We start from the raw sequence: 25,781 nt of genomic DNA on the forward strand, positions 1-25,781 counted from the left end.
GATCGGAGTCAGTTGTGATGCCCTCTAGTGGTCAGACAGCTTGCCAGCTCTGTCAACGGCCAAGGAAGCGAAGAATCACTGCGCTGTGATGCCTAAATTCAGCACATCTAGGAAAGGATGGGGGGGGGGGGGGTGGAGGTTGCATAAATAAAAAGATAACTTGCAATGACAGCTTTCCTGCATTATCGTTTTAATTCCTGCATCCCAAAAACGCATCTTTTGTACTGTATGTATACAAGGCTGTGAGTGTTCCATTAATTTACTGCAGAAAGGTAACTTACAGTGTTTGATAATATTGTATATCCTACGTCACCAAACACAGCACCACAACAATTAAATCTTTAAAAGGAATTCGCCTCCATCTATATAATCTGCACAGTTTCAGATACCTTTGTGAATTTTGCACTGCGATATAACCTAGTGCCAGATGGAAAACTGAAACCACTCTGGCGTTTTAGGTTATCAATTGTTGCTTTATGATTTACCGAGAGCTGTCTGTTCACATTGTGCAGACTCCGTTAAGGGTGCACGATCCTCCCCGCTCAATTTTCCTCTATGCATCTGCCCAAGTGGTCATTAACGCCCCAAGTGCAAAAGAGAACGATCTGTCTCATTGACTCTATGTTCTGAGGTGCAGCTGCCCTCTTTATATCTCAATGGCCATTATTCATATATGAGCCTTGACAGTACGCACTGGCAGGCGCTCTGACTTGGCCAGAGAGCAAGGCAGCAGCTGACAGTATAACTTGGGTCTGTCAGTCCTGTGTTCTCCAGACAGGAGAACTCCACTTCTAAAAATTCTTGCATTCTTATACAATCCAATATTTTGGCATCATCTACAGCACTTTTCTGGTCCTAGGTCAGGGTCAACTGAATTGGTAGAAAATTCCTTGCTCACTTCACTCATCCCCAACAACTCATTTATTAGCGAGAACCAATACCAACCTGATGAAGAGGAAGCCATGCTCGCATCAGTTATCATTTTAGAATGAGGTTTCATTGTTTGTTCTTTTTCAGGGAGACGAAGAGAAGAAACAGATGCTGAGGACTTGTGCCTCGAATGCTGGGAGAGGTCAAGAGGCACCAAGTCACTGAACTCATGGGAACTGGACTCTCCGGGTGGAAGCTGATAACGGTCAGAATCTGAACCAAAACAGAAACAGCACAAGTGAATGACACTATACATTACTCAGTGGAATGTTTATGCATCACAGTACTAAGTAGGCATGGCAAATCATTTGAAAACTCACATCAATGTAGTAAGTACGCCTGCCTAACAATAGTCACTGCACTCCAAAGGTGTGAAGTACTTTGACAGGGCTCAACAAAGTGATAAGCAACTATATAAATTAAAGTATTATTCGGGCAAGTTATGATATGCATGTAAATAGAGGGACCATCGCACAACATACAGCACCACAACATTCAGTCTACACTGCGGAGCAGCCCATGGGTTGGAGAAAGGACGTCTGAATATACTCAAGAGGTCAGAGCGCTACAGCTGAGTGGTAAAAGGCAACCCCTGAAATTCATTATCTCAAAAAATCAGAAGATGCTTGAAATGCATAGCAGGTTAGTCAGCATCTGTTAACTAAAGATAGGTTAGCATTTCAGTGGCCATTTCTAATAAATAGTTCCCTTTGAAACCCTGACCTTTGTGTACGGACCCTGCTGTAAGTTTCCAGCATTTTCTGCTTTTTATTCTGGTTATCCAGCACTCATGTTTTTTTCTTTTCGGCACTAAACTCGCAACATTGGCCCCAGCCACAATAATTTTGTTGGATCGATAGAACTTATGAATACTTTGAATATTCGCAATATGATGAACATTTGACGAAAAACATGCAGGAAGTAACCTAGCTGAGACTGTGAAGCGATCAGGCTGAGAGCATGAAGTGTTCCAGCAGAAAAGTGCAGTGCATTTTTAAAATGGGAATCAATCCAATTCATCCAACCATCCAATGGAATTTGAGAAAACCTTCCACACTCTTACTGTAATGACAGCCAAGTGTCCGTGTGCAAGAAGCTATCATGCCCAACACTTCTTTTCTCTTCAACAATTCTTAATGCTCTATGACAGCCAAGTTGATCCAGGACTTGAATACTGCTCCCATAACTGAGACAATGCTAACACCTCTCAACACTCCTGAAAAAGCTTGTCATCTGACATGATGGCCCAGTTTTCCTCCCGACTCTCTTTCTATTAATCACAATATCTTTTTCTTTCTCTCTCATTTTATCAATGCCACTACGGATAGTGCTCCTCTGAATTCTCACTCTTCCTATGATGCAAATTCTTAACATGTGAAATCAAAGTTCATTACACAGTCTGTACATTTTGGGACATCCTGAGGACTTGGAAGGCACTATATAAATGCAAGTTCTTCTTTTTCCTTTTGCTACTCTTAACTTGACCTTATCTAGGACCTTAATATTGTGGAATTCTTTACTTCCCTCAGTCTTCCTTTCCTCCTACAAACTATAGACTTTTTAGGACCCAAGCTTGGTGTCACCAATTCACTACTTCCTGCTTTACCTCACCTTCACTTCATGTAGGATTCTCAAATTAAAAACGCCTGCGCTTGCCAGCTAGATTGGAAAATCCACTCAACATTACTGTGTAATCTGAGAATTCCCTTTAACAGTAAACACAAAGCGCATACATATAGACAGCAAGTTAGCACCATGAAGTATCCAGCTAATGGCTGAATATTGTACAAATTAGAATAAAAAATAGATTTTTGTAATTTTGTTTTATATAGGAATGGGCAATGTATTCTTAAATTGTGCAAATTAACTCTATTCTCTGCCTTTATTTAGAACGGTCAAATCTGAAACACTGAGTTAAACAATCTCCCAATTCCAGACAGGTTGCGCACTTACTTATTTGATTCCCATTTACAATCGCCTGGCTTACACTGAAGTCTGGTGTAAATTTCACTTCTTCAGGGTAAACCCTCGGGATGAGGCTGATAAACCCTCCCACTGGAATAAGAACAGACAACGCTGAAAATATGCAGTCATCAGCAAGGATAGGCTAACCTTTCAAGTGATCATGTTCATCAGGGCAGTTCTAATGAATGCTCCCACCCGAAATGATGACCCATCTTTCTCTTTCAGATGCAGACTTACCTGCTGTGCATTTCCAGCATTTTCTGCTCTTATTTTAGATTTCCATCATTTGCTGAGTTTTTTAAAAAAATCTCACCCACCTGTTTTGTGCACCAGCTTTCATCATTCATGTAAACTGACAATTGAATCGGCACTGTTGTAAAAAGCGGGTTTTGCATCTCAACACAATTGTTCACTTAGTAAGAAGCGTTTTTGTGCTCGTGTTGTCACTTGATATTGCTGGGAATCCGAGTGTTTGGTGCAGCACAAGTGAGGCATCTTAAAAAGTTACCCCAATATGTAACTGGAACAAACCGTGTACAACAGCATCAAGTGCCAGTGGCCATTCAGACCAGCTGAGCACATTCAGGGTTGGCTTGGGCTGTGAGCAAATCTGCCCACATTCCCTTCACATTTGAAGTCACTGACTCAAGCTAGGTTGTGAGTCCACAGGGACCTCACCATAATTAGCCAGTCGTCACAAGCGTTGGCAATTATTTAACCATAAGGAGCATTGCAGCCCCTGACCTCACTCGACATCCATAAGTGTACTTTCCAGCAAGGGTCACTGGATGAGAATAAAAGGCAGGATGCAGGCTGATCTATTTCTCCTCCTCTCCCCTATTTAGTTACAGGGACCTGTGACCAAGTGCTACAACCCTACTGCTATCCAGGCTGAGATCAGCTTACTCAGCACAGGTCAGCTCAACTCTGCTAGACAATGCATGTACCCATTATACTATCGGAAGAGTCTCTGCGGGTTATTGTTGATACAGCAGAGGTGAAGCAGCTTCCTGTAATTTTTAAAATGGAGAAATTTAAATACATACATGACATAACTGTCCATAAGATGGTCTATGACAAACTAATCTTTTTTTCACAGCCAATGAATTACTTTTGAAGTGTAGGCAAAACAAGTGATTACACTGCAAACATAATTCACTGGCTGAAAACACATTCGGACATGGAGGGCCTGAAAGGTGCTAAATAAATGCAAGTTCTTTCCTTCTCAAAACATTGATGCCTGCAAACAATCTTTTTCTCACCTAAAAGATTAAAAAAAAGCTCAATTTCTGCTGCTTTAACCTTTAATTAAAACGATATGCAGCCCTGCCAGTAACCAATAAGATTCACTCTACTGGCACAGCTTTACTCAATGAGCAGTTATTTCAGGCAGCTCTTTGGCACTGAGTGTCCAGTGAGCAGGAGGTGTCACCTACAGAAAATTTCTCAGAATTAAATGGATACCCAAGAGCAATTACAAGGCAGTAGTCACATCAAGGGAGCTGGATGACACTGCAAACCATGAGAGAAAAGCTGAAGGAGGGTGCAATTTTCTTTTGAAACTCAAGATTAGATTAGCTTGTAATCACTCAATTTTAATTTCATGAGATGGGCCCTAGCATGGCCCTCATCTTCACTCCCTCAAGTCTGAGGGACGCAAACTCGAGCATACTTGGCACGCAATCGGTTTAACCATTCCATATCAGTTGTGACTCCACCACATCAAGCTCTACCAGGCCTCGCTCTCCACTGCCAAAACCGACCACTACTCTACAACCATCCTGGAGGGCAGTGATAACCCCAGGCTCCTTTTCTTTACCACCAACCACCTCCTCAAACTTCCCTCCCTCTGCCCCCACTCTTGCATCTAAAAAAAGTTCAAACAGCTCTGGTATGGTCTCTAAGGTAGAGACCATACCAGAGATACAGGAAGAGGGTAAACTTTATTATGACTATTTACTTGTGTGGAGGGTAAATGCTGACACAGGCTGAATTGCTGGTTTCCTTGTTGCAAATTCTATATTCTGTATTTCGATGTATCTGTTCAGCTGCCTCTTCTGTTTCCCCCATTCCCACAAAGCCAAAACCTCCCAGTCCCTCCTGCCCTAATCCCTGAACCCTATCTCCCTCCAAGCCCTTCTCCAAGCTCATTTCATCCATGAGATACATCTTCTGCTACCTCAAACCCATTCCCAATAAATTGCTGACCACTCAACTTCCCTTTCTAAGCTTGTGGTCATCCCTCCTGATCTTTCCTTGGACTTGGTGTCAGTTTTTCTTTACGCCTCTGAAGCATCTTGGGACTTTTACGTTAAAAGCATTATACAAGTGCACCTTGTTGTCACAAAAATCACAAGATAGTTATCAATGAAGTAGGCCATTCAACCGTACAAAAAGACCCTAATATCCTCCCTTCAGCATCCATCTGTTTGTTAAAAGATTTCAGGGTTTTTGTCTCAACTATTTTTTTGGAATCTATTTCATATGTTAATCAATTTCCTGATGCCAGTCCTAAATTTACCTTTTACTAGTTTGAATATATGGGCCCTGTCCTACTCTCAATTTAATTTAAAGTAATATTCTGGGTTTACCTTTTCCATTCCTTTAACTATTTTATAAACTTCTATAAGATCATCTCTCATAACTGAAAAGCAAAGGTTTCTCCGGTCTTTCTTCATAGTTCAGGCCTTTGACAATTGTTATCAGCCTTGTGGCTCTTCTCTAAACTGCCTCCAGTGTACTATTCAGCTTTGGGTAGGTTAACTGTGACAGTGGTCAGAGTACCTATTGCCACTACATTCCACATTGTTGGTGTGGAATTATTTCCTCTGACCTCAAATGGAACTCCCACATCTCCTCCACTGCTAAAGCTGTCCCCATGTCAAACACGTTCTCAACATCCCCCCCCCTCCCACTTTAACGACCCACCTTTCTACAAAGCCTGAATATTGCTCTCATACCAAGGGGATTTTCTAGCATCTCCCTCTTAATCAACAGGATATAACAAAAAAAATTGTCTTTTGATAGGTGATCGTCCTCTGAATTCTAGCCTTCAAACACTCTTTTCCAATTGCAACCTTCTTGCTCTGTGTTAAATTGTTATTATGGTCGATGTTCCTCTGAATTTTCCTCTAATGCTCTTCCTCCTTCACACCATCTCTGATAATCGTTTCATAGGACCTCCCGCCCCATCTCAATCCTAAGCGTGAAATCTTCTAATCACTACTGTTTCATTTCCCTTGTCTTCCTTCCTACTGTGTTCAACCTTGGTGCTGTTCTGCACGATGGGCCTTGGCCCTTTACTTAGGTTTCTGAATTTTATCAAAAACGTCAAAGCATTGTAATATTAACTGAAGTCATTTTAGTAAGAGAAAAAAAAAGTTATTGCCAGTTACCAGGATATTATTTTAAGATATGGTTCAATTCAAATAAATTATGATATTCAATTGAATCTTAAAAATAAAAAGGAAAGTATTCCAGCTTTAGCACTCTATATATCAAATTCAAAGGTTGGGAACTTTTCTGTAACTTTACGACTTAAGAAAAAAAACCCTGTTGATGCTGCAGTTCCTGTCATGTAGTTCAATTAATGCTTCTGGTCACAAGTCATAAAACTAGGAAATCACCTTCATGTTTCAGAACCAGAGAACTAGCACATCAAAATAAAACCACCAGAAACACAGCCCACACCATAGTCAGTCTGAGTTTTAAAAATAAAGCTTGCATGCATATAGATACCTCAAAATGAATTTAAGGCTTGAGCAAGATTTATAACTTACTTGCGATTTAGGGATTATCTGAACTTTTGGTCAGGCTACTGCCAGATAATTCACTCAAGAGTTATTTATTATTTTATCTATCATAGCTGTGGCCATTCAGTAACGTGCAAAGCCTTCATCCCCACTCTGAGTGGGTGATTGTGTACTGTTTATGTACGTCACTAATATGGCAGGAAAATGAGAAAAACATCTCCCTTAAAATGGACCATTTTTACCAGCCATTTATAAAAACTCATTTGGATTATTGTAAAAGCAAGTCTGAATCAGTGCGGGAAAATAACAACCGATGTCTGGGGTGTGCACAAGACTATAACCATACTCGAGGGGGTTTAATTGATGTTAAAAATCACAAGAAGGATGGTTTTTTAAATTAATATTTTGAAAAATTGAATATTTCTTCCTTGTGAGCTTTTCCAGTGGAGTTCAATCATAGAGAGTTCTTATGTTCCATTACTGACCCCAACATTGCCACTAAGAATGCAGTGTTGCTGTGTGATCTTCAGTCACGTGTCAGGAAAAGAGTTTAAAACATTGGTACATTAGACCCGAGTTTTGATAGCACCAGCTGCTGGAAGAGAAAGTTTTAACGGCAGGAATGCACTTTTAGCAAATTACAATATTACATGTAATTTATTTAAATGATTTAAGGTAGAGCAAAAGTGCTTTTAGAATGTGAAAATCTTGGCAGTTTTAGTTCTTGGGAACGGCAAGGGGGGCTTGCCACTCCTATATCCTCCTCCCAGGCCTGGGTGCTGTCCCCATAATCCTAACCCCATGCCCACACCTCCAAAAACTACACTAATTTAACTAACCTACTTTTGAATTCCAAATGCCATGCCACTACACTATTACAAAACTTTTCTCTTGAAAGTCAGAGGGGTAAAAATAAGTCGAAATGGGGAGCAGCCATTTTAGAGGATAAGAACCCTGATGTTGAAGCCATCCTTGTGACTGCCAGAATTACATCCCACCTTTTTTAAAATTTAGGCATTAGGTAGATATCTTCGAACATGTGATATACTGTTTGTGTTGTCATTGGTTAAATAGATATATCATAAGCAAGACCTCAAGTTTTTAACTAACAAAAAAAAGACAAACAGCAAGGGTTCTGCAATCCAACATAGTCATAACTTTTATTTTTTTTTTCCTTTGTTTAGCAAGACAGTATTTTCCTCTTTTACAAAAAAAAAGTATAGCAGAATAAGTAATTAAAGTTTTATAAAAATTCTTCATGAGGTAGTGTACTTGGCAACAAGGCTCCCTGCACCACTTGGTCCCGATGCACATATCCAGCGGTTTCCTTTCAGCGAATCGTAACACTACCTCGTGATGGATTTTTTAAAAATTGCTTTAAAAAAAAAGATGTACAACACATTGAATAAGTTCCTTGACAAAACGACCTCCTCTTCTGCCACTAATATGATCAATAGCTTACATTGACTTGACGTCAAAGACATCATGCGACTTATAGCCTTCACGCACCGACATCAAATGGCACGACTATAACATTGCTCAACAACATCAGAAGAGTACATTCAATTCAAGTAAGCACCAATGGCATTGAGTGAGTTACAAGGCAGTTACACCAATCTTAGGCTTCAGATCAGGGTTCTTACTAGGCTTTTTACTCTTTTTAAAAAAAAGGAAAACGACTATCTTTAGTCCCCTCAGAAAAAAGAAAAAAAATATAGCCTTTTGTTGCAAATATTCTTTTCATTAAAAGTTCATCTGATTCTCTTATTTCTCCCTTTCTCTACCCATTTCATGTTCTATTTAGCCCCAAACAATGAGTCAACTGAAAATGTCACGGTGGTAGAGTGCATGATTTTAGCCTGGTAGACTAGAAAAAGGCGACAGATATGGGAAAAAGAAACAGAATTTTGAAACAAATCCATTATCCAAGTCAAGCCGTGCACCTCTCAGTACCCAAGAGCAGCAAGGACAGTACTTTGAAGAGGTTACCTGCCTGCCCTCTAAGCCTAGAAATAGTGCTAGTCATAGGAGCTGAAGAACCTAAAAGGAACAAGGAGAAAAATTAAAGCTTTAAAAAAAAAACAGGGATTTAATTAAAAAAGTGTAAACACACAAATGGAAAACTCCACTATAAGCAGTGTTGGGTAGCAATAATTTAAAAGGGCAAGCCTGGTTCATGGCACTAATGGTTATCTGAGCCTCTTGATTTGGGCAAGTATTCTTCTAGCTCACTCTAAGCCATCCTACTATTTTCTGACAGCTGTTCTATTTTCAGTATTGAAAGTCATTACATGGATTGTTTCTTTGGGAGGAGGAAGAGAGAAAGAATAGCAAGAAGAAGATATTGGCCTAAGTTAGTTACAATATGGAGTTTAAAACTAATTACTGGGTTAATAAACAATCCTGGGATACTGACTGATGTACAGTGATGTTAGTGATTAAGCCAGTTCCAGGATTTATGCAGGTGCTCCTGTTTACTGATCAAATCAACACCCTCTCTGCTCCATCCCTTTAAAGTCTACATTTTGGTCCAGACTTTGATCAGCTGCTCTTTCCTAATTGGCTAGAAAAAGTCCATCCAAAATATCTATAAAAATAGAAAGGTAGAGCTGTGCTCGCTTCTTCACTTTACTACCTAGCAGATGTCAACAAGTACATTGCATAAGCCAGATACTGCCACTTGCTCACTGTTCAGACTACAGCCAATTACAAACTTCTAAATCCATCAATGATTTGGGTCCGTTGACCCACTGTCTCAAGAGTTTTTTTAAACCGCCGCTGCTTTTATATCACATATGATCAAGCTACAACAAGACTATTTTATATAAACAGTCAAGAGCTCCTAATGATCCCATGAGAAAGTGTCACGATGACACTCAAGAATACTTCCCCTTAGAGCTTCAGCTCCATTGCAGTTATCCTACTGAGCACTATCTTTGCTCCACAAAATGTCACAGCCAGACTGATGCCACTTCATCTTCAGCATCAACTGACCCCCTCACCAGAAACTGATAACACTCCTCCCCTCTCTGTCTTTTCATTAAAAAAATATATATTCAAGATATAAAACTTTAAAGGTAAATTTTCTTACAGAACAGGAACCGCAGCATGAGTAGAACATATGTCAGGGTTCCAAATGATACAATATTTTTCCAAAATAGAACGGGTTTGATTGAGTAACGCATGTGCAACTTGGTCACCCTGTGCACTTTTATTTGGTTTAGGGAAATCCCCGCCGGATAAATACCATACCCAGTGGAACCCAGATGTTCACCTATTAGGTATGACTGGCTGAACATGTTCAGTTACTTTTATTCTCACCCTCTGGTATGTTGCTGTCTGTCAGATTATTGGATTTGCCAGACTGTCCTGTCATATCACTGGATGGAGAGGGTAAATGCCCTTGGTCAGTGGAACCATCAATCCCTGCAGCATTTGCTAACCGTACAGAGCGTCTCCTACGTTTGGAATTTTCTAACCGGACGGACGGACTGCTGGGCGGAGAAGGGCCTTTAGGAAGAAGAGATGCTCAATTAGCCTTTTTTTTAAAAATGTTTTTAGTTGCTAGTTTTCTTTTGTTGTGGTAGCCTATTTTAGTATCGGCTTTTGATAGTACTACGCAATACAGTGAAAGAAACAATTGTGTCGTACCCCTTTCAACCCCATGATATTTATAACAGAACTCATTATTAAAAAAAACAAGTTTGGGTGACCGATTGGCTAGTTCTGACAGGTTGATTATGAGCAAAGAAAATAAATTTTAGTTGAATGTTTTTTTAAAAAAATCATTATATATTGAGGATGATACACTGTCCAGAGTTAAGAAATCTGACTCATTTGTTCATGAGCAGATATGGACTAATTCATGAAATTAAAGTCAGGCTTTTATTTCCATCAGCTGTGCGCATTTAAGTTGAGTGTATTTTTTTTTACCTTAGTAGGAACCATGATCTCAGCGTCTATGGTGCAGCCTAACCCATGAGCAGTAAAGTGGAGGAACTTGCATGCATCACATCACTTATTAAAATTACGGAAAAAATTAAAGGAAAAGCTTTACATAACTAAACATGCTGACATACCTGAAAATACCAGTTTACATGTGGTTTTCAAAGAAAAACAACAAAATCTTCATAATTCTTTCAACACAATTAACAGCCACGACTAGAAGCTAAGTAGCTTTTTGCTTTAAAACCCCTCTAGGCAAGACTCACTAAGCAACGCACTAACCAGTCTGAGGGATATCTGAAGGTGGAGGTGGGGGTAATGTCTGAGGAAATTCTACATTGTGCAACTCCTTGCCCTGAGGTACAGTTGGGGTAGGAGAAGGATCTGAAGCCTTTATATTCCCGGATGGCTCCTCAGGCTTTGTTTTCCGTGTTCGGAGTTTCACCGAAGGTGGAGATGAAAAGAGTGGATCGCTTTTTTGATTCAGAGGACAGGAATCGCCGCTGCTCAATTCAGTCTTCAGCTGGTTACTGGTATCAGAGGGTGGCAGCTAGATAAAATTAAAGGCCGACAATTAACTATGTGACGATCTCTTGGGAACAGCATTTATGGTATTCAACCTGATGATTTATAGTGCCATTTTCACACCAAAAATATTAAATCAAGTTCAACACTTCAATTTAACCAGATCATAATGTAAATAAAAATGTTTTATGTTTCCATACAGATTATACAATGATCATTTTCCCAACTTCTTACACCCAGCATTGGCATTGAACACTCATTGGTGAAGTGCAATATGGGTTAGATCAACATCGTTCTCTACACCATCTCAAGAAGCACTTCTGCGTTAGAAGCACAGTCTTGCTGCCAACTGTGTTAGATGTAGAAAAACTCTCTTTATACTGCACAAATAAAAATTGCAGGTTGCGTTAAATGCAGATTAAAGCTTCCTTTACACTTCAGAATGACTCATAACCTTCTTTCTATTATGTGACTCAGATTTTTCAAATCCAATCCTGAACATATTTAAATCTCACGACTAGAGAATATCTCTCCATCCAGAATATAAAGCAACGTGATGAACTCTATTTAGTACAGTCTGGCCTTCACTATCTAGCCCAGTCTTTATTTTTCTCCAATTTTTCCCCTGCCCTCTTGAACTTTTGGTGTACAGTTACACAGATGCTGGCAGCCCTCCAGTAGGCAAACCAAATAGCCATTCTTCTAGTGCGAGTCTAGACAGAGTGCTTTGGCAGACTACTCAATCGTGGACGATGTCACAACCTGCACCTGGTTCTGTTCTCTACCAATGTCCAGACATATTCACTATCCCACATGGGTCACGAGATAGTGATCAGGACCAGAAATCTTGTCTGCTTTTTTCCCCCTTTCCTAGTCAAGCGCCATTGAGGTCTATTGTAGTACCCTAACTGCAGCCTAAAGCAGATAACTCATTCCGCACAGACCAGAGATCAAACCAAAGACCTTCTAGTCTGTATGACTTAGTGCTACACTGGATGGTGCCTTTACAAAATAGGCTAACAGGAAAGTCATTCAACATTTTAAAAAAAAATTGTACCTCTTTCCAATTTCCTTTCTATTCTGACCTCCTTACCTGTAACCAGTGAAACCTCACCATCTTCAAGTAGTGCAAGATGGTACACAGAGGATCATTTACGTAGGAGCTGGACTGCCATTGCCTAAATCTTACCCAGCTTTGTCAGGGCTAGAACAGGACTAAGATTTTGTTTTTGACAACAAAAACAAAACCAGACCAGTTATTATTTTGGCAATTTTTCTAACTCCAAGCTTACATTAACTCAGCAAAACCTAAGGTATCTTCTAGAATGAGCCAGACTGTAGTGCCCAAGATGTGTTACTGAAGTTGATCTCTCATCTCCCCCTGCTCTCTCCAAACTCATCTCTCAAAACACCAAGCTCCTGCTCCTTCAACCACATGCCCACTGAACTCCCAACGACTCCATTTTCTATCCTGGCCCCCATGCTAGCCAATAATGCAAATAGTTCCCTCTCCTCAAGCATTGTCCCCCTCCCTTTCAAAACCACCATCACCCTGTCTCCAACCTCCCTTTCTTCTCCCAAGTCCTGGAACACGTTGCCTCCTAGATATATACTCATCTCCAGTAATTCCTTTTTGAAACTCTCCAAACATGATTATGCCCCTTCTACTGCACCAAAACTGCCCTAACCAATTTCACTTTACCGTGTTGCATTATCCCTCTTCAGCCTTCGATAGGGGTGACCACAAAATCCTCCTCCAATGCCTCTCGTCCACTGTCCAGCTTGGAGTGACCACTCTTGCTTGGTTCCATTCTTATCCATCTGATCATAGGCAGGATGTGCCTATGGCTTCTCTTCCCACCCCTACATCATCATTATCTATGAATCTCCCCCCACACCCCCTCAAAGGATCCATCCTTGGCCATCCCCTCCTTATATACATGCTGCCACTTGCCGATATCATCCACAGACATGAGTTCAGCTTGCACATGTAGATCGATGGCACTTAGCACTAACTCTTCATTAACCCTCTCAACCCCTCCACTGCTTCCGTGCTGTCAGACTGCTAGTCCGACATCTAGTCTTGAGTGAGCTGTAACTACCTCTAGCTAAACGTTGGGAAGACCAAAGCCATTGCCTCTGGCTCCAGCCACAAACTCGTACTCTCGTCCTTGACTCCATGGCCCTCCCTGGCCACTGTCTTAAGCTGATCACAACTGTTTACACATTGATGTCCTTCCAACCCAAACTGAGCTTCAGACCCATCAAAAAGGCTTACTTCCACCTCCATAACATTGTCTGCCTCTGCCATTACCTCAGCCTATCGTCCTCTGAAACCATCAAATGTCTGTCACGTGCAGACTTGATAACTCTCCTGGCCAGCCTCCCATCCTCCACTCTCCGTAAACTCAATGTCATTCAAAACTCTGCTGCCCACATCAAGTTATGCTCGTTCACCATCCCTGTCCTTGCTGATCTACGTTTGATCAGAGTCTCCCAACATGTCAAATTTAAAACTCTCATCCTTACGTTTAAACCCCTCGGAGGACTTGCCCCTTCCTACCTCTAGCTTCCTCCAGCTATACAACCCTCCCTCGAACTCTCCATTCCTCTGCCTCTATATATCCCCGCCCTTCACTCCACCATTGCTGGCCCTGTCTTCGGTTTCCTAGCCTCCATGTTGTAGAATTCCCGTCCTAAACACCTGTGCCTCTTCACCTCCCTCTCCATCTTTAAAACCCACCACTTTGACTAAGCTTTCGGTGAACCCATCCCTTTTTCCTTACACCTCTGAAGCATCATGGGATGCTATCCAGGTTAAAGGCAAGTTCTTGTGTTTATATATCAATGCCATTCGTGCTGTTTCCATATCCTATGAAGATTACATTTCTCTTACGTGAATTTGTTTTCCTTTGAAAATCTGTTTTGAAGAGACTGTTCAAACTATAAACATTCTAAACTCGCAACACAAAAATAATAACTACCACTAACAGGTTCCAGCTGCCCAGGAATCAAACCACAAAAGAAATACACAGTGCCATTCTTTAAAAGAAAATTTCTTTATCCAATTAAAAAAACAAAAATGCTGGAAACAGAGTTCAGTCAGCATCAGTGCAAAAAAAGATCGATTACCATTTCAGGTGGGACCAGGTTCTGACAGAGGGTTCTCACCCGAAAGATCAACCATTCCTTTTCTTTTAGATGCTCAGCAACCCACAACATATTCTTATTTTTAAACAACGGTTTCACCCTTTATCCTAATTTTACCTAATTCTTTGCTGGACAAATAACAAAACTCTTAAAATTTTAACCTCTGCAGTTTTAATAGTGCTTTAAAAAAAAACTACACGAAAAACCACGATAGGTCCACAAAGTTGTTCATGCAAAATGGAAAGTTCTAATCAGAGTTTATGTGAAATCTTAGTCTGAGTCAGCAACTTCAAACTGATCAAGTTTTCTTTGAAACCAATTTACTACCTGAAGACAATAGAAGTCAAGATATTTAATAATATTCTTAACAGCGCTCATCATCAGGGCCACTGTTTAACAATGACTGAATAAGTCAAATTCCATTTCATGAAGTGCAATTCCGGGATTTCTTTTCACATTTTTGGGGATTACATTCTAGGATTCCATTCATTCATTTTTTCTGTGAAAACCAGTGGCTCTGAACAGTGACGGAGTATGTCAACTTCCATGGAATTCCAGAATTTTGCAAGTTGTATTCTGCAATTCTGCCCATTTTACCAGTAAAACTAAAGTTAGTCACTTGTTTACAATTGCAGGTACTCAACTCTTCAGTCAGTTACACTATATTCCGCACTGGTTTAAGTCACAAAATTCGGCGATATCTTGAGGAGATAGCCTTGCATCATTTCAGCTATTCACTGGCTGCAGTATAACTGCAATGGATAGCTGCTTTTATATCGACACAGTTTAGATCGGATTCTGGTATCCATGAGCTGGTTCTCAGCATTTATACTGCTAAATCTGACTCACTTATCCTGGCAGCAGGCTCGTGGACTCATGAAAAACTGGGTCTATGAGTCAGCCTCTGGGATAAGTGAGCTCAATTTAGCAGCGTAAACCGACACCAGAATCCCTATTAAAATAACGGCAATATAAACGCAGCTGGTAAGCAGCAAACTTTAAAAAGTGGATCACCTGGCACTTTTTAAAATCTTCATTGTTAACGCTAGCTATCGGCTATCCTAGTGGCTCCTTGCCAACATCAAAATTTACAAAACCATTGGACATTAGTGAACAACTAGACTAGACTAGTTTCCCTGACTAGAGAGAGGAATGTAAAGCAGGCAGTAACAGGTAGCAGATTTAAATCGACACCAGTCGTAAAACAGGAGCTTTCATTAACAAGGTGGACTTTGTCGATTAATATAAACCCCGATTTGGAATATTTCAAATTCAGCTGCTCCCCAAGCTCATTTATCTGGTCAAGATTTAGAAATACCAAATAAAAAACAGAAATAGATTTTTATCTGCTGGTGTATACATGTAAAGAAGTTCTCTGAGCTCGAGAGAAGACTGAGCAATGACAAGAGCCCATGAAGTCTCTTCATTTACACCACAATGAGACTACAATGGTGAAGTATGTTAAATCAGCACTTACTTCAGTTGGGGAAATATTAAAAAGGTGGCTCTGGTAAAAACTCATTATTTTCTTCAATTACATAATGTTCTAGTTAATTAAGGGCAGATAGTCCAAACAAACAGCTTGACAAAAAGTTTTATAAGTGTAATTGTTGGTATTAGACGCTGATAATTTGAGGGCTTTCTTACAGCAATGGTTTGCTTGACTTGTGTAACTTGGGCACGCGACTAGACACCGAAAGTCACCACTCAACATAAAGGCCTTTTTCAAACTAGCACAATTCACTCAAGGTGGCTAATGCTGTGTTTTGGTTATACAACTGCTACTCTTTTTTTAAGAAATCTTAAGTTGACTGTCCCATTTGGCTTTTTCCATCTTGTGCTCTTCAGAGGTTGGTCACTTCATTCTCCTTCACCACTTCTCCTCCCTGGGTCCTGTCTCATGGCTTCACTCCTACCAATCATAAAGTAGTCAGCATATCTGGAATGACATTACCTCCCACACTTATACAGTCACTTGCTTCAGGGTTCCAGCACTGCCTCCCACTTTCAAAGTTCCATCATTGGCTGCCTTCTTTTCTTCTTCTCCATGTTGCCTCATGTCAATTAGGAAGAATTTTGTGCTATACAACTTTTTTTTAATGACTTTATAAAAAGCAGCCAATGCAATTCTCCTGATTCAGCTGCATTTCAGTAGAAGTTGCCTGTCCTGGATGGATTCCAGCGTCGATGTCGCCTGTACTCAGAAATTAATTCTGGCAGATGATTATTTGATGTCTGCATAAGTCCTACTTGAAGTGTCAATGCAAGTTTGCAGGCTATGGGAAGTAGACAAATTCTTTATCTCTAATCTGGCCCAATTAGCCATCTTGAAACAAAGTCACAATGGGGTGGAATTTCCTGTGGGGGCGTAACTTATACCCATTCATGCACCTATTTTGTCGACGTATATTTACACCTAAATTTCTTGCCAATCTCATTAACATATGGCAGAATACAAGTGGAAATCAGCAGAAACAATCGGGGCCTGAGAAAACTGCTGAAATCACACCATACATTCCTTTTTTAAGTATGAAAATTAAAGTTTCAAGTCTATAAAAGATTATGGGCTTCATATTAATGTGGAGACTGGATTGGAGCGGGGGGGGGGTGCTGATAGTGGGTGACAAACTCGTAAGATTATGGTACGCGTGGGAATGTCTGATTTCAACGGGGATGCCTCATTATCATTTTACTTCCAGGTTTCGCATCTCCACTGCGCATGATCAGTGGGACTCCGCCTCCGGACCACTCCGCCTCCGGACCGCTCCCTCTCCCTTGTATTTTGTGCTCGCTTCTCCTGCAAGGGTGGCATGACAGACCTATGAGTGGCTTTAAGGCATGTGTGAATCTGATTGATGCAGTGTATTCGGTGAGGGTGACAATCGGGCAGATGTATCACGAGTGGCACTGATGTGCATTTGAGGAAAGTGTGCCATTTGAGGACGTACGCTGAGAATCGGGGGAGCTGACTGAGGTGGTACCACATTACTTGAAAACTGGGTTGAGAGGCAGTGGTGGATGAAGTGCACTGAAACAGAATGGTGGGTTCTGCTGAAACTTAAGTGGGTGTGAGGAGTGATGTGAATAGAGAATGCTTGACAAAACATGGTGAGAGAGGGTGCACTACAGGATGTAGGTGAATCTGCAACTTTGCTCACCTTTCCTGACCTGGTTAGGTCATTAAAACGTTCTCTGCACTAAATCCAAGTCCTCAATTATACTCCTGCTGCTCATCTCTTGGGCCACCTCCAGCCACACCGCCTTTGTTGTGGCTGCAGGTTTCTTTTTCCCATTGCTGGGAAACACAACCTCTTTCCTTGCCCTTACTGCACCCAGCAGCACATCCAGGGACGCCTCGTTGAATCTGGGCACAGCCTTTGACCTCCTTGCTTCCATTTTTCTATTTCTACTTAGCTAAAAACTAAACACAACACACAAAACTCCAAACCTCCTCCACCATTGCATCTGTGAATTGGGTCTTTAAATAGTCGTGTCACGCGGGTCCGCATCACACCATGGAGCTCACCAATGCGGAGCAGGAGGCTTTGGAGATTAGCGGTATATCAGCCTCCCTGAGGATTGGAGATTGGGACTCGTACTTCATTGCTGCAGGGTGACAGAACTAATCTCTCAGACCCACAACTTCTACAAGACTAAGTCATCTTGACTTGACTTCAGCACGTAATGAAATATGATCACCTTAATATGTGCATTTCAACATTTGTACATTCCCATGACTAAATCATATCCGTCTCCTCTCCCCATGGCCATCACTCGAAGAACAGAAGCCCATGCCCTTTGTTGACTAGGATTCTTCATAGGAGCTCATTCCTGCTGAGGGCGCACCGGTACAGGACACACGCATACCGGGTACCAGCGCAGATACGAGCACTTTGGTGGGTCCTCAGAGAATTAGGTGGGATCTCACCAGGTGAATCATAGTTCACAAGTGAGCACGAGCAAAGAATGGTGGTCGGCATAGCTGTGGAGGGTCCGCGTCGGAGGGCGCAAACCTCAGCTGAACTGAGATGCTGAACATGAGGATGCCATAAGTGAAAAGGAGAATGATAGAGTGATAGCAGGTCAGCAGCAAGTGTGCAAGGTATTGGCAGTCCTGCCAGCCACGCTAACCACAATGTGCCAGAGGATGGAGGAGTTAAGCTCAAACATTTGTGGAGTGATGTCGCAGGCCCTTGCGAAGATGTCTTCCATTGAGAGTGTGGCCTCCTCTGTGTAACTTGAATCGTGACTCACTAATGAGTCCCTGCAGATCCTGATGGCAGCCCTGCAAACTATGAAAGGCAACATTCTACTGTCTTACACAAGATGTCAGAGAGGTTAGATGTGAGCTTCCAAGGCGTCACTGATCTCCTACAAGCTGCTCTCCTGCAGAGGTAGGAGTGATGTGCTGCTGGCGATAAGGGAGATGAAAGTGCAAACTCATCGGAAAGCGTTTCCACGTCTCCTCGGTTTCCCCCACTAAACCAGTACCTAGCATGCTGCCTCCTCTCCTGCTGCCCAGTCTGCCCCTGCACAGGTTATATGTGGAGCAGTCTTTGTTGGGACCCTTACGGGCTCCAACACCCAGAGGTTGTTGGCCACAAGCACTTCAAAAGTCAGAGCAGGGATCAGAGCAGCCTGCCTCTACCTCTGCTGAAGCCAAAGGAATTGCACCACGTAAAAGTGCTGGAGAGAAAAAGAAAAGCTTTGTAGTTCACCAAGGGTACGCACATGGATGTTTAGGAAAATTACTTTGCAACACTTTCCCATGTTCCCATTCTTGCACGGTGAGTGTGAGTGACTAACTGGCACTTCAAGCTATTAGGGAATCTCGAGCAGCAATGTGATCGGCTGGTCTGGCATTGTTCGTCCCATCTTCCTCCTCTTCTTCCTTGGCAATGGAATCCTCATCAGATTAGGGGTGCTGAGCGACTTGTTCCTCCTGCACCCGTAGTCCTCGCTGCTGCGCAGTTGTGCAGAATGCAGCACACCACGATTACCCCGGAGATTCTCACCAGTGAATACTGAAGGGCGCCTCCAGACCTGTTCAGGCACCTCAAGCGCAACTTGGGCCTGGTGTTCATCGGTGAGGTTCCTCGGGAGGTGTCATCAGCCAGATTTGAAGGGGGTATCCTTTGTCGCCTAGCAGCCACCCTGACAGGCTGATTCCAGGTCTGATCATGTCGGGGATGTTGGACTGCCGCAGTATGAAAACATCATGGCGGCTCCAACGGGCACAGAACCGCATGAACCTTTTTGGGGTTGCACACCAGCTGAACATTGATGGAATGAAATCCCTTGCGATTGATGAAAGCTCCTGGTTGGTCAGGGGTGCCATGATGTGTGCAATCAATGGCACCCTGCACCTGTGGGAAGCCAGCCAGCCAGAGACACGAATCCAAGTGCCCGCTCACTTTGGCTATTGTCATCACAGGGGGAGTTTACATATCTTCCAGCCATGACAAACAATCCATCCATTACCTGCCTTATGCATTTATATGCAGCCAACTGCGAGACCCTCGCTATGTCTCCAGTAGCGCCCTGAAAGGATCCAGAGGCAAAGAAATCGAGGGCGGTGGTGACTTTCACAGCCACTGGTGATGCATGGCCACCAGATCCAGCAGGTAGCGGATCTTGTGCGACCACCTAAAGTGATAATATCATCATTCAGAAACACTGCTCCTCCGAGAGGGCAAGGAAGCGGAGACACTGTTTGGTGGATAGTGTCTCCTGCAAAATCCACCCCTGTTGCTCCCTTCTCTTCTGGCCACCTGCAGCACATCCTTGCTGCTGATAATATTCATTCTCTTCCGAAGTCCAATCAAAAACAACCAGTGTGCCACCATCGTGATGTTCATGTGTGAACACCTCCAAACTATACAAATAAGTCTCTCACAACAAGGTGCTCTCACCAAACCGTTTCCCAGAGGAATTGAGAAAGCAGGTGTGAGCACTGAATCTTTATTCAGATCTGGCCTCCTGACCTTTAACCATCCGATAAAGTACCGCTCAATCTCACCTCAGTTGCACTGCCAACCTCAGGAAACCCGTGCAGCAGCCGTTGATTCCAAATCGGGCTCACAATCGCATTATAGGAGCCTGATTTAAATATGGAAAGGACAGAAAGGACGGACAGAAAGGACGACATTTATATAGCATCTTTCACGACCTCAGGACATCCCAAAGCGCTTTACAGCCAATTAAGTACTTTTGAAGTGTAGTCACTATTGTAACATAGCAAACGCGGCAGCCAATTTGAGTACAGCAAGGTCCCACAAACAGATTTAATCTGTTTTAGTGATGTTGGTTTTGGGATAAATATTGACCAGAACACTGGGGAGAACTCCCCTGCTCTTCTGGAGTAGGACTTGAACCTATGACCTTCTGACACCTACGACTTCTGACTCAGAGGCGACAGTGCTACCAACTGAGCCACAGCTGACGCCTATGCTTATGCTAAACATATAAACACCTAAACATATGCTTCTATTATACATATATATTAATAATACCCAGCTTTATCTATCAGTCACCACAGACAACTCCACAACAGTCACTGCACTGTTCAATCACCTGTCCAACATCACAGCATGGCTGAGTCAGAACTAGCAAGACCAAAGCCATCCCGTTGAGTTCACGCTAAAATACTTCACACCCTAGACTAATTCCATTCTCATCTCTGACTGCCTGTCAAAACCAAACTGATTGTGCTCAACCTCGGTGCCCTGTTTGAGCCTGAGCTGAGCTTCACATTCTATTCATCACCGAAACTGCACCTGTGTCCACCTCCATAACATCGTCCACCTCTATCACCATCTGACCCCACCAATGCTGTAACTCTCATTCACATCTTGTTATCTCCAATCTCAATGGCCTCTCTAATTCCACCCTGAACACGCTCTAAGCTCATCCAAAACTCTACTGCTTGCATCACAGTTTCATATTAAGTATGGTCACCCATCACCCTGTTGCAATTGACTTCCACCACCTCCCCTTCCCATAGTGCATTGATTTCAAAATTATTTTCCTCATCTACAAACCCCTACATGGCCTTTCCCCACCCTATCTCTGCAACTTCTACCCACGCGAATCTCTATTCCTCAGGTCTACTGTTGTTCCTCCCCTCTTCTACTCCACCATTTGTGGGACAGCCTTCAAAGGTCAGGCCTCTAAGATCTTAAATTCTCTTCCTAAAGCACTCAGGCTTGCTCCATTACTCCCCTCCTTTTTCTTCAAAAGCTCTCTATTCAAAAACATGCTGACTTTCCCTAATTCTTGCTCTTTATTCCTGTATTTGTCTATTCCTCACCTCTTCTCTGAAGGGCCTTGAGATGGTTTACTAAAGATGTTATATATGTAGAAGTTATTGTTGGTGTTAAGATCACACAACACTATAGTTCCAAATGATTGAGGAATGATCTTGAGAAGATCATTAGCAATCAAGCAGCAACAATAGGGTGGGGAAACTTTTAGAAACAATAATCCGGGACAAAATTAACAGTCACTTGGACAAATGTGGATTAATTAAGGAAAGCCAGCTCGGATTTGTTAAAGGCAAGTCGTGTTTAACTAACTTGATAGAGCTTCTTAATGAGGTAACAGAGAAGGTTGATGAGGGCAACACGGTTGACATATATGGACTTCCAAAAGGTGTTTGATAAAGTGCCACATAATAGGCTTGGCAGGAAAGTTAAAGCCCATGGAATAAAAGGGGCAGTGGCATTTGTAGTGAACAGTGAGGAGGATATTGACAGACTTTAAGAGGACATGGACAGGTTGGTAGAAGGGGCGGACGATCGCCAGATGAAATTTAACGCAGAGAAGTGTGAAGTGATACATTTTGGTAGGAAGAACGAGAAGAGGCAATATAAACTAAAGGGTACAATTCCAAAGGGGGTGCAGAAACAAAGAGGCCTGGGGGTATATTTGCTGACGGTGGCAGGGCAGGTTGAGAAAGCGGTTAAAAAAAGTAGACGGGATCCTGGGCCTTATAAATAAATAGAGGCATAGAGTACAAAAGCAGGAAGTTATGATGAACCTTTATAAAACATTGGTTCGGCCACAACTGGAGCATTGTGTCCAATTCTGGGCACCGCACTTTAGGAAGGTTGTGAAGGCCTTAGAGAGGGTGAAGAAAAGATTTACTAGAACGGTTCCAGGAATGAAGGACTTCAGTTACGTGGATAGACTGGAGAAGCTGGGGTTGTTCTCCTTAGAGCAGAGAAGGTTGAGAGGAGACTTGATAAAGGTGTTCAAAATCATGAGGGTCTAGACAGAGTAGATAGGGAGAAACTGTTGCCATTGGCAGAAGAGTCGAGAACCGAGGACAAAGATGGCAAAAGAACCAAAGGCGATATGAGGAAAATCTTTTTTACGCAGCAAGTGGTTATGATCTGGAATGCACTGCCTGAAAGGTGGAGGCAGACTCAATCGTGGCTTTCAAAAGGGAATTGGATAAGTACTTGGAGGAAAAAAATTTACATGGCTATGAGGAAAGGTTGGGGGAGTGGGACTAGCTGGATTGCTCTTGCAGAGAGCTGGCACGGTCTCAACAGACCAAATGGCTTCCTTCTGTGTTGTAACCACTATGATTCTATGAACAATGGAGATTTCATACTTGTGTTCAAAAGAACCACACGGGGCATCAAGGATGTTCCTGGGATTGAATGTGCTACTAGACAAACAAATTCCAGCCTTCATAAAAATGCTCAGGAACTGGATTTTCCGACAAAGATAGACAAATAGGCTGCAGCAGCTACTACATGAACCAGGTGATGACTTTGCGAGACAGAAGGTTGCTAATAAAGGCAAATTGCCTGGACTGCTAATAAAGGCGAATTACCTGGATTCCACAAATTAAAGGATTCAGTTTGTTAACCTGGCATTTAGTGTTGTAAGTTTTTTAAAAATTACACTTATCTAGATGCTAACAGGACATCTACTACCAAAGGTAGAAACCGTTGGAACTATTAAGCTAATCTTCTCTCGAACAAAGTAATCAAAATAAGACACTGATGAGTGTTTGTCAGATCTAGTGCAACATGCCCTGCATGAATGGAATCTCTACCAGCTGCTGGCATTCAATCCCAAAGTTGTGAGAATCACTTTTGCCTCAGACAATATGGTTACTTGTGTTTCTATGGTCTCCGCTGATCAGACTTCGTAAATTGCTCGGAGATGAAATGTAAATATACAGAAAGCTTCCCTCCCAAGTGATTAATGAACTGTTAAGAGTGACTGTTTGAGTGTTCCAAATTGTGCAGCAAAACCGTGGTAACCATTTGTCTGCAAGGTCACCCTTGATGAAGGTTATGTGAAATGTCTCACAAAGGAAGTTCAACTTATGCAGGTATACCACGTTCATAGTTACCTATGTAGGCTACATTGTTAGATAGGTACCCTGGAGTTTTTCTTAATTGCCTGCAAGTCAGAAAGAAATTTTGCAGAACCTTCCTTTAGGAGATTAAATAAAAGTGAAGTCGGGTATAGTAAATTGTATACAATCTATCTAAGGGGCGGATTTAATAGACTTTCCTATGTCGTGCTTTTTATGGTATTCATAGCAACACTTTACACCCTATGAGATCTCCATTAGTAAATATGGTAAAATTTTGGTATAAAGGGTGAGAATGGGTCCTTCCTTCCTCATTTATATACAAGACCACCAGTGGTATATTCTTACTGATTAACCACAAGGGAGTTTCCTTCCTGTTACAATATCTTCTGAAGATACATTAGAAACAACTTTCCCTCCTACATCAATTATTCATCTGCCAGTTATAATCTATTAATCTATTCATAGCTCCTGAAAGTATATCCGGCGTGGACTCGATGGGCCGAACGGCCTCCTTCCATGCTGTAACCTATGATTCTATAATATTCTTCAAATTACAAAAATACTCTGGGGCGATTTTCCTACTTTTTTTTCCTCTGCAAAAGCTTCCACCATGGATCCCAGAAAAACAGTTGGAAAGACCCAGACTGAAGAATTTAACTTGCACTTGACTGTAAACTCCTAAACTCCTTGCACTCTTAAATAAGGATTTAAAATTAAAAAAAGGGGCGGGGGGGGGAAGGAGAGGGGGTCTCAATGCTGGTATCAGGGCAACGCAAACTTCAAACATGCTGTCCTACACTACATTTCAGCATTACAACAGCGACTACACTTCAAAAGGTACTTCAAGGGCAGTAAAGCGCTCTGGGACACCCTGAGGTTGTGAAAAGCACCATATACATGCAAGTCTTTCTTTCACACTCTCTTCCTCCTCCCTCTTTTTGCATCATGTTGAAAACAAAACTCATTGCACCATCTCCTACTCTAAATCATTTTTCTCCCAGGAACTCAACAAAATAGAAATCATTTTGGCAAAAATGAAGCATGGCTTCTTAAATACTCTGTCAGTACACAGGGGTAAAAACCAACTCCACTCACAGAAATTATTTTTTTTTAAAATTCGTTCATGGGATGGGGGCATCGCTGGCAAGGCCAGCATTTATTGCTCATCCCTAATTGCCCTTGAGAAGGTGGTGGTGAGTCACCTTTTTGAACCGCTACAGTCCGTGTGGTGAAGGTTCTCCCACAGTGCTGTTAGGCACTGTAATGCCGGCTGAACTGGATACAATTGTTGCAACAATTAGTTAGTTTGTCTTGAGGTGGGTACATGAGTGAGAGGGGGAGCAAGCCATTCAATTTAAATACAAACATCTTTTGGAATTTGTTCAAATGTGCACTTGACTGGCATTTAAAAAAAATTAACAGTTATTCAAATTCACTTGGTCCACGTCACTTTTTTGGATGTTATTTATCAGCCTGTCTTTCTCAAATTACTGAACCCGAGTTGTTCGGAAAAGAGATAAACCAGATAGTTTCCACAAATGGTGAGTAAAGGAAAAGAACCTACTCTAAGAATATTACTTATATCATAGTTCAGCATAGCAATTGAGAACTATTATTTTCTACCACATGAATAACCTTAACAACTACTATAAAAATAAATGTATGTTCCTGCTAATATTCATTTGTTCTTTTACTGCTGAATAAATTGTTTGGCAATTAAACCTTAAAAAAAGTTCCAGTGTGGTGTTATTCCGACACCTTTCCAAGACAATAAAGATCACAAGGCATGGGATAAATCCAGTAGCTCCAATAAACTGAAGAGGATTCACTGTTCGGGGGATCCCTAGGCACACTACAAATTTACCTAAATATGCCAGTAATCTAAAACACAGAACCCTAAAATATCACAAGCAAGAATAAGGAAGCCCCAAAAATCTAACGCTATTCACTCTGTAATCTACAGGCTTTTAAAACCCAAGTTTGGCATCAGTTGATCACTTTAATCATCATCATCACCTTCCATACTCTTTCTAACCTTGGTTTGTGTTGCTAGCCCTGCAACTAGCTAAAACAAATTTAGAAACTGATTCATACCTGATCAGGCACATGGTGGCTTCCAATACCATCTTCCAGCATTTCGGAACCATCTCCACTCACAGCTTTTGATGCCAATAGGC

At 41.8% G+C, this 25,781-nt stretch overlaps 1 protein-coding gene across 6 annotated transcripts in view; it reads right to left on the bottom strand.

Moving 5' to 3' along the window:
* The window catches only part of phf20l1 (PHD finger protein 20 like 1), a 119,143-nt gene that overhangs the window by 36,677 nt on the left and 56,685 nt on the right, over window positions 1-25,781 (bottom strand). For 5 of the 6 annotated variants that reach the window (XM_067978683.1, XM_067978672.1, XM_067978676.1 and 2 more), the window contains 4 exons: window positions 25,699-25,781; window positions 10,875-11,142; window positions 9,969-10,157; window positions 946-1,143 (listed from right to left, as the gene is read on the bottom strand). In XM_067978683.1, coding sequence (XP_067834784.1) covers window positions 946-1,143; window positions 9,969-10,157; window positions 10,875-11,142; window positions 25,699-25,781 — 738 coding nt within the window. The remainder of the gene's footprint in view (window positions 1-945; window positions 1,144-9,968; window positions 10,158-10,874; window positions 11,143-25,698) is intronic. The other variant, XM_067978691.1, reaches the window with a different exon arrangement.

Source organism: Heptranchias perlo, chromosome 3, assembly GCF_035084215.1.
Source record: "Heptranchias perlo isolate sHepPer1 chromosome 3, sHepPer1.hap1, whole genome shotgun sequence".
NCBI lineage: Eukaryota > Metazoa > Chordata > Chondrichthyes > Hexanchiformes > Hexanchidae > Heptranchias > Heptranchias perlo.